The following is a 9545-nucleotide window of genomic DNA, read 5'->3' on the forward strand; positions in this document are numbered from 1 at the left end:
GGGGACTAAAGCTGAGTACTCGGGGAGGTCTTCACAGTGCTAACACAGGACACAACTTTTTAAAGGTCTCTTGATATTCTTTTCATAGTAAAATGTGGGTAGCATCAGTAGCCATTTCTTGGGACTCCTGTGAGTATTAAATGAGAAAACTGTAAGTAGATAATAACATATAATAATATTATTATTTTTGCATTCAAGATTAATTATTGTCTGGGGAAATGCCAGCATGATCCATGACCAAACTTCCAAGTTTTTAAAACTTAAATAGCCATTTTCTGAAACATAACAGTTAATGCTAGTTTTTGGGTTTGCTTTTTAAATGAGATGGCATCTCCTATAATGGTAGAACTCACTGTGACCACCATCCCACCACCATCCCATTTTAGGATCTTTGTAATCTGCCAGTTTACTTGGAGATGTCATACTGCCCTCAAACTGAACTTTCAAGATGTCTGCAGGTTCTTTTATGCATCACATTTGGCTTAAGTTGATCAGCTTTTTACAGTGTTTTCATGGGTATAAACAGATGGATAAACATGAAATTTCAAGCAATCTAGCTGGAACTCCTTTGAGTCAGTGAAAGTTTGATGAGTTGTCATACTGCTTCTACATAAATTATGTTAGTCATCTAAGAAAAATTGATCTCTTGTCCAGAAAGCTGCATATATGTCTGGGGCTTGATTAGCCAAGGTAATTCTTCTCAAAACAGAGAAGATACAATGTCTTTGAATATACAGTGATAAATCTATGTATGCATTGTTGTTGTTCAGTCGCTAAGTCCTGTCCGACTCTCTGTGACCCCATGGAGTGCCTCACACCAGGCTTCCCTGTCTTTCACTATCTCCCGGAGTTTGCTCAAACTCATGTCTGTTGAGTCAGTGATGCCATCCAACCATCTCATCTTCTGTCGCCCCCTTTTCCTGCTGCTTTCAAACTTTCCCAGCATCAGGGTCTTTTCCAATGAGTCAGTTCTTCGCGTCAGATGACCAAAGTATTGGAGCTTCAACATTAGTCTTTCCAATGAATATTCAGGGTTGATTTCCTTTAGGATTGCCTGGTTTCATCTCCTTGCTATCCAAAGGATTCTCAAGAGTCTTCTCCAGCACCACAATTCAAAAGCATCAATTCTTCAGTGCTCAGCCTTCTTTATGGTCCAACTCTCACATCCATACGTGACTCCTGGAAAAACCATAGCTTCGACTATAATGGACCTTTGTTGGCAAAAGTGATGTCTCTGATTTTTAATACTCTGAGGTCTAGGTTTGTCATAGCTTTTCTTCCAAGGAGCAAGCATCTTTTAATTTCGTGGGTGCAGTCACCATCCACAGTGATTTTGGAGCCCGTGAAAATAAAATCTGTCACTGTTCCATTGTTTCTTCATGTATTTGCCATGAAGTGATGGTACCGAATGCCATGATCTTAGTTTTTTGAATGTTGAGTTTTTGTTTTTTTTTTTTTAATAAATTTATTTATTTTAGTTGGGGGCTAATTACTTTACAATATTGTAATAGTTTTTGCCATACATTGACATGAATCAGCCATGGGTTTACATGTGTTCCCCTTCCTGGATTGAGTTTTAAGTCAGCTTTTTCACTTTCCGCTTTCACCCTCATCCAGAGGCTCTTTAGTTCCTCTTTGCTTTGTCATTAGAGTGGTGTCATCTGCATATCTGAGATTGTTGATACTTCTCCTGGCAATCTTGATTCCAGCTTGTGAGTCATCCATCCTGGCATTTTGCATGATGTACTCTCCATATAAGTTAAATAAGCAGGGTGACAATATACAGCCCTGACTCCTTTCCCAATTTGGAACCAGTCCATTGTTCCATGTCCTGTTCTAACTGTTGCTTCTTGGCCTGGAGACAGGTAATGGTCTGATATTCTCATTTCTTGAAGAATTTTCCACAATTGTGATCCACCGTCAAAAGCTTTAGCATAGTCAACGAAGCAGATTTTTTTTGGAATTTCCTTGCTTTTTCTGTGAATCAGTGGATGTTGCCATTTGATCTCTGGTTCTCTCTGCCGTTTCTAAATTCAACTGTTACATATGGAAGTTCTCAGTTCATGTATTGTTGAAGCCTAGCTTGAAGGATTTTGAGTATTACCTTGCTAACATGTGAAATGAGCACAATTATACAATAATTTGAGGCATTGCCTTTCTTTGTGATTGGAATGAAAACTGACCTATTCCAGTTCTGCAGTCACTGCTGAGCTTTCCAAATTTGCTAGCATATTGATGCAGCACTTTAGCAGCAGCATCTTTTAGGATTTTAAATAGCTCAGCTGGAATTCCATCACCTCCACTAGCCTTGTTGGTAATGCTTCCTAAGGCCACTTGACTTCACATTCCAGGATGTTCTAGGTAAGTGACCACATATCATGGTTTTCTGGGTCATGAAGACTTTTTTTGTATAGTCGTTCTGTGTATTCTTGCCACCTGGGGCTTCCCTGATGACTCAGATGGTAAAGAATCTGCCTGTAATGCAGGACATCCAGGTTTGATCCCAGAATTGGGAAGATCCCTTGGAGAAGGGAATGGCTACCCACTCCAGTGTTCTTGCCTGGAGAATCCCATGGACAGAGGAGCCGTGGGGTTGCAGAGTCAGACACGACTGAGCAACTAACACTTTTCACTTTCATGTATACATTATATACACACAAAGACAGACTTTGTTTTTAGTTATATGATTATTTATAGATATATAATCTTAAAACCTTTTATACTAATTTAGTTTTGAAATTAAATGGAGATGTTAATTATTTAAAACTAGTTTCAGATTTTTAGGAATTTTTTGTTTGGGGCTGGTTTGTTTTACGCAGAAGAGAGGTTATACCTACTGAATGAGTTCTTTTATAGATCACTCCTACAGCGACAGCACGGAGATGGTGAAAATCATTGTGCATACTGTGCAGAGTCAGGACCGGGTTCTCAAGGAGCTGTTTGGTCATCTGAGGTAGAAATATTGTTTTATTTCCTACTGAAAAGCCAGGGAACTTTTGCCAGATTCCTTTTAAAACGTAATACCCCTTTCTGGTAAATATACTAGACCCAGGAAGAGTACTGGCAGTACGCTGCAGAGCTTAGCCACAGCTGCATGCATTTAGTGTTCTCTCTGTGTGCACTGCTTTGCAGATCAGTCACTAAATCTGTGTTGATTGTGACTCATTCCTCCAGCTGGGTTTGGGAGTATCGGGTACAGTCTTGGGGGATATGTAAGTGTCTGACACAGATTTTACCTCTCCAGCAAGTTGTTGGGCTGTAAGCAGAAGATTATTGATCTACTGCCCAAGGTGGAAATGGCTCTCAGTAACATCAAAGAAGCTGACAATACTGTCATGTTTATGCAGGGAAAGAGGCAGAAAGAAATATGGCATCTCCTTAAAATTGCTTGTGTAAGTAATTTTTAATATGAGTTATTTAATATGACACTAATTTGCTGGTATTCCCTACAAAAGCGTTTTTTATCAGCATGATTGCTGTCCTCTTGAAGACATATGTGTTTTATGTTGAGTTGAAGCTCATGTTCTTTGCCTGGTGTCTCACTAGTGATTCAGATGTAGGACTTCATGATCATCCTTCATTCTCTCTTCTCCTTTCCAGTCTCCTGTTTTTATACTCCTCCCAACCCTAGACCACTGTGGTCACCCAGCTGAACTTGGGGATAGATGTGCCTGGCTAATTTGAAAACCCAGCCCTTTGTTCAACTGGAGTTTTTTTCTCCAACTAAAGTAGAATGGAAGGATGGATACATCTGATTTTAGTCAATGAAGAAAGAGGTCCAGGACAGGATAATTAGTAGGGTGTGTAACAGTGAAGATAGTTTTGTACAGAAATACTCTGGTTGTGCATAAAAGTAGCAATAGAAATGTGTCTTAGGAATATGAATGCATGAAGGTGCTTGCCTGTAATTTTATTTTTTTCCTTCAGACACAGAGTTCTGCTCGGTCCCTTGTAGGATCCAGTCTAGAAGGTGTAACCCCTCAGCTGCCCTCAACTTCAGCAGAACGTGAACATCCTCTGTCATGCGTGGTAACTCCTCAAGATGGGTGGGTTCACTTTGTTACAATAGATAGTTGTGTGTTCAAGAGCAGTGGTGGTAATGAGACAGTAGAGTGAGGTGATTAAGACGTAGTCTTCACTGCCTTATAGACCAGGATTGAATCCTGATTGTCCCTTTGTAATAACCCCACACAATTAACTTGACTGTTTTAATGTTCACATTTCCTCACCTGTAAAATGGGAAGTGCTATGAAAATTCAGCTAGACAGTATATATAAAATGCTTTGGAAGTGAATCTTCAGCAAATGTTACTTCTTATTAGCTCAATCCAAGTTCTACGTTCTTTATCTATTATTGACTTATTAAACCTTTTAGCCATACTTTATTCCTAAATTTATCATTTATCTCTAAGAATTTATGCGATCTTTTTGCAGTTGTCATTTTAGGGCCTTTGATCAATGCTCTAATGGTATTGAGTTTAATCTACTCATTTTATAACTTAGTATTCTTAAAATCAGACTTTTTTCAGTGCCCTAAATCGTTTTTGGAAACAACTCAAGTTTGAAGTCCTATATTTTCTTTTAATCCCTACTCTTCTGCTAAAAGCTGAATGACTATCCATTTCTGTTATTTTTCTCAGCATGAGATGTGCCGTATCCAGAGCCAGTGGCTCTTTGCTAGCTTGTGTATTGTCGCTTTTCTTACAACTCATGGAGACCTCTACAGTACCAGCATTTCCTGGAAGCTCTGCCCATAATTAGTTTTGCAGAGGTGCAGCCGTGTAACATCACTGCTCAGGAGGTCAGCAGCTGCACATTCTATACTCTGCTTTAATGAGAGAAAAACACGTGGCAGGAAGGCAAGCTGATACCAGGTATTTTATCTGCTTAAAGAAAGCAAGTTCTAGAGTATATTTTAGGGTCATTATACATTTGGCCCAATGTAATACATCTACAGCAATAGCATAGACTATAATTAGTTATATGGACTTTAGGAAATATTTCACTAATCAGAATTGATGCAAATAAAGTTTAATATCTTTTTGCTTTCATTAGAGGCATTTGGGTTTATTAGAGAATGCAAATGGTTGCAAATGTTACTTCTATACAAGTGATTTTCAGTGTGAGGTTATGATTGTTTGCAAAAATATATTCACAAGGAATAAAGGTAAGGATGGAGGCCATATGGAAGAGGAAAGTATAGAAGATAGAAATCAGATTCAGGATTGTCTTCAAATTTCCAAGGATAGTTCTTGGTTCTTGGCAGCTCCCCTGTCACAGTTTTCTTCTGCTGTCCTCAGAAATCAGCTTGCTTTTCTTTTTCATTGCTGTCATCTTTATTTTCCACAGTTTTTTTCACCTTCCCTGATCTTTGCAGAAAAGATAGTTTATCTTTTCTATCTCTTCCCCTACATTTGTGTCTCAGAAATAAGCATGCTGATGTTTTTACTACTTGTAAGGAAAAGGAAATGTTTCAGAAACAAAAAGAGATCTTTCATCTGGCTGTGCCACAGGATCTCTTTTTCCCCGAGTGAGCATTTTCAGGGGGAAAAAGTTTTATATAAGTGCCACTTATATTTCAGAGGAGAATCAGATTGGCATTATAGTGGACTCCTTATCATTAAAGCTGGGCAGAGGCAGCAGCCTGGAGTAACATACAGGGCTCTACCTCTGGGTGGGAGGGTTGAGCAAACTGAAGACAACAGGAATCAGCTGCATTGGGTTACTGGGTTGTGGTGGTATAGGAAGAGCAGTATCATCCTGACCCTGAAGATCAGAAAGTAGAGGAAATTCATATGCCCTTTTGCTTTCATTCCACAGGGAGACTTTAGCACAAATGATAGAAGAAAATTTGAACTGTCTTGGCCATTTAAGCACTATTATTCATGAAGCAAATGAAAAACAGGGCAACAGTATGATGGTAAGTTTTATATGAATATGGATGTGTGTTTTAAGTGTGTTGGGTACAAAGGGTTTAACTTTCCATGCTGGACTTATCTGGTGTTTGGGATTCAGTTGGGGAATAGAACTCAGAGGAAAGAGCATTTGAGGAATGCTTAACCTCAACTCCCCATCTTCCCTTACTCATGGTGATCTTTCTTTGCAGTGTGACCACTGAAATCAAATGGTCTGTACTTTTTTGCTTCTGCAGTCAGTTTTCTCCAGTAAGATGGGGCATAATTTGTACTGTAATTCAAATATAGTAACTGTTGTGTGCAAAATGAATAATGTTAATATGGTTATTAACAGAAGTGTTTTTATGAAGATTTGATTACTATGAATTATTGATTTGTTAGAACTTGGAGAAACTACAATAAAATATTTACTGAATCAACTTTTACTATATTTAGTCTTGATATTAATTCTTTGTTATTTCCTCTTTCATTATTTGCTTCAAATATCTGAAAACTCTTTGAAATTTTTTTTTGCTAGTAGAAATTAAGGTAAACTAAACTCTTTAATTGTAACTTATTTGTACTTCTGGTTTTTCAACTTTTGATTATAAAATCTCCAGATAAACAGAAATCTTGTGAAAATGAACATCCATGTTCCTACCGCTTAGAGTCAACATCTAATGGTAACTTTTTCATGCCTGTTTTAGAGTCTTGATTGGAGTTGGTTAACAGAATGACTTGCCACTTAGTGACTCTCCTGAAACCTATGAAATTGTTGCTGCACATGTTGGACATTTGTTTTTCTCCTATGAAACCATTCTTCAAATGTCAGTCAATGGAAGAAATGACAATGATCAGAAACTCCAAATGATTTTACAGCATAATATTTTGACTCTGGGTAATTTTAACCTCTGAACAGATAGAATTCTATGAGTCAGTGGACTTAAATCCATTTGTCTTCAAACCTGGTAAAATGTTACTTATTTAACTGATTATTTCAACATTTAACTTTTGGGCATAAGGCCAAAATAACGTATACAGAGAAGAAAATCTCAACACGCATTCTGAGTAAAAAGTGTTTGCCTTTGTTTCTGTGGAAGAGACTGCTTGTGTTGTACTTGTGTTGCACTTAACAGTGCTCTTCCCAGCATCATAAAAGAGTTTAATCCCATTTTCCATTTTACTGCACATTTGATTGTATCCCTTTCCTATGAAAGGGATTGTGCATTTGTGCCTTTAATACCAATTGATTCTTCCAAATCTTATTAAGTGTGCTATGTGTATATGTATTTAAGATGTACATTTAATAATATCAAAGAGATGTCTGTTAATTTATAATGTATTTGAAAGCTTATCTGTGTTTTCATTTGTAAAAATGGGTCTTTTAAGGAATCTTTCATGTCTTGTCATACAAATTTTTAAAGATCTGCATTCCTTATCTGTAATTCCAAAATCCAAAAATCTTTGAAAACAAGATTTTTCATAAGATTGATGACAAAATTCATCTGCTTGCACATCCAACGAGAACTGCAGAAATATTACTGTATTTGATTGATTGGGGGAAGGGTGCTGCCACAGACCCTGCCTGAGGTTTATGTAGCATGGTATATGCACTGAATTACCTTTCTAAAATCTGAAAATTTCATAATTCTGAAGCATCTGGCCCCAAGGGTTTCAAGACGAGATTGGGTGCCTTCAAGATGGCATGGCCGCAGACGGTTTCAGATAAAGGATTGTGGATCTATCGGCTGTTAAATAATTTAGAAGGTGTTACTTGTTTAAAAAATGTGAAATGCTTTTGTATTCTAGACAGTTTTTCACTTTGTGTATTAAATAATTTTTAAATTACTTTTTGAATCTCTATTCATTAAAATCAGATTGTAGCAGAATAATTGAACATGCTTTGAGAAAATGTGAAGGTTCCATGAAGCAGAGTTGGAGCACAGAGTAACATAACAACAGGCTTTTAGTGTACTTAGGAATGAAACAGACTTAACAGTAAAGACACTATTGGGTAGCTTCTTTAATACAGTCTTTTCTCCTGAGATGGCCTGTCATCACTATCTGTTTCTAAAAACTATGCTTATACCATGTCTTAAAAACTGCTGTCTTAGTTACACCATCCCCATTTTTGCTAATAGTGTCATTTTCCCAGTCATCTCAGTTTGAGACCTTGGGATTGTCTTCGCCTAACTTTTTAGTCAACTGCTACTATTGTTTTCTCTGAATATGGACATTCTGACTACCAGCCGTTAAAATTGGCTGTCTCTCTCTTGCTTCTTTCAGTTCTAGAAGGTGTTAATCAGTAAACATTTATTGGGTACCTGTTGCTTGGAAGATATTGAGCAAAATGGGAAGATCAGAAAAATTAACACAGGCAGTACAATAAGAGTGTTTATTTGGAATGAAATTATTGTTAAAGGCTTTTTGAAATGAGCATTTTCTAAATATAATTATCAGTTCAGTTCAGTCGCTCAGTCGTGTCCGACTCTTTGCGACCCCATGAATTGCAGCACGCCAGGCCTCTCTGTCCATCACCAACTCCTGGAGTCTACCCAAACCCATGTCTATCGAGTCGGTGATGCCATCCAACCATCTCATCCTCTGTCGTCCCCTTCTCCTCCTGTCCCCAATCCTACCCAGCATTAGGGTCTTTTCCAATGAGTCAACACTTTGCATGAGGTGGCCAAAGTATTGGAGTTTCAGCTTCAACATCAGTCCTTCCAATGAACACCCAGGATTGATCTCTTTTAGGATGGATTGATTGGATCTCCTTGCAGTCCAAGAGACTCTCAAAAGTCTCCAACACCACAGTTCAAAAGCATCAATTCTGCGGCGCTCAGCTTTCTTCACCGTCCAACTCTCACATCCATACATGACCACTGGAAAAACCATAGCCTTGACTAGACGGACTTTTGTTGGCAAAGTAATGTCTCTGCTTTTAAATATGCTATCTAGGTTGGCCATAACCTTTCTTCCAAGGAGTTCAGTTCAGTTCAGTTCAGTCGCTCAGTCGTGTCCGACTCTCTGCGACCCCATGAATTGCAGCACGCCAGGCCTCTCTGTCCATCACCAACTCCCGGAGTTTACCCAAACCCATGTTCATCGAGTCGGTGATGCCATCCAACCATCTCATCCTCTGTCGTCCCCTTCTCCTCCCGCCCCCAATCCTACCCAGCATTAGGGTCTTTTCCAATGAGTCAACCCCTCGCATGAGGTGGCCAAAGTATTGGAGCTTCAGCTTCAACGTCAGACCTTCCAATGAACACCCAGGATTGATCTCTTTTAGGATGGATTGATTGGATCTCCTTGCAGTCCAAGAAACTCTCAAGAGTCTTCTCCAACACCACAGTTCAAAAGCATCAATTCTGCGGCGCTCAGCTTTCTTCACCGTCCAACTCTCACATCCATACATGACCACTGGAAAAACCATAGTCTTGACTAGACGGACTTTTGTTGGCAAAGTAATGTCTCTGCTTTTAAACATGCTATCTAGGTTGGCCATAACCTTCCTTCCAAGGAGTAAGCGTCTTTTAATTTCATGGCTGCAGTCACCATCAGCAGTGATTCTGGAGCCCAAAAAAGTAAAGTCTGACACTGTTTCCACTGTTTCCCCATCTATTTCCCATGGAGTGATGGGACCAGATGCCAT

General features: G+C 38.7%; 1 protein-coding gene across 6 annotated transcripts in view; it reads left to right on the forward strand.

The window, feature by feature from the left end:
- CHUK (component of inhibitor of nuclear factor kappa B kinase complex) overlaps positions 1 to 7741 on the forward strand; it is a 45753-nt gene extending 38012 nt beyond the window's left edge. For 2 of the 6 annotated variants that reach the window (XM_081548534.1, XM_081548565.1), the window contains 5 exons: positions 2857 to 2953; positions 3245 to 3392; positions 3928 to 4046; positions 5820 to 5919; positions 6601 to 7741. In XM_081548534.1, the coding sequence (XP_081404660.1) occupies positions 2857 to 2953; positions 3245 to 3392; positions 3928 to 4046; positions 5820 to 5919; positions 6601 to 6630 (494 nt within the window). In that variant the 3' untranslated portion in view covers positions 6631 to 7741. Of the gene's footprint in view, positions 1 to 2856; positions 2954 to 3244; positions 3393 to 3927; positions 4047 to 4639; positions 4874 to 5819; positions 5920 to 6600 lie in introns of all 6 variants that reach the window. The other 4 variants (XR_014070864.1, XR_014070866.1, XR_014070867.1 and 1 more) reach the window with 4 other exon arrangements.
- The last annotated feature ends 1804 nt before the right edge of the window (positions 7742 to 9545 follow it).

This window comes from Giraffa tippelskirchi, chromosome 2 (assembly GCF_054371585.1).
Source record: "Giraffa tippelskirchi isolate mGirTip1 chromosome 2, T2T-mGirTip1v1.2.pri, whole genome shotgun sequence".
Taxonomy (NCBI): Eukaryota; Metazoa; Chordata; class Mammalia; order Artiodactyla; family Giraffidae; genus Giraffa; species Giraffa tippelskirchi.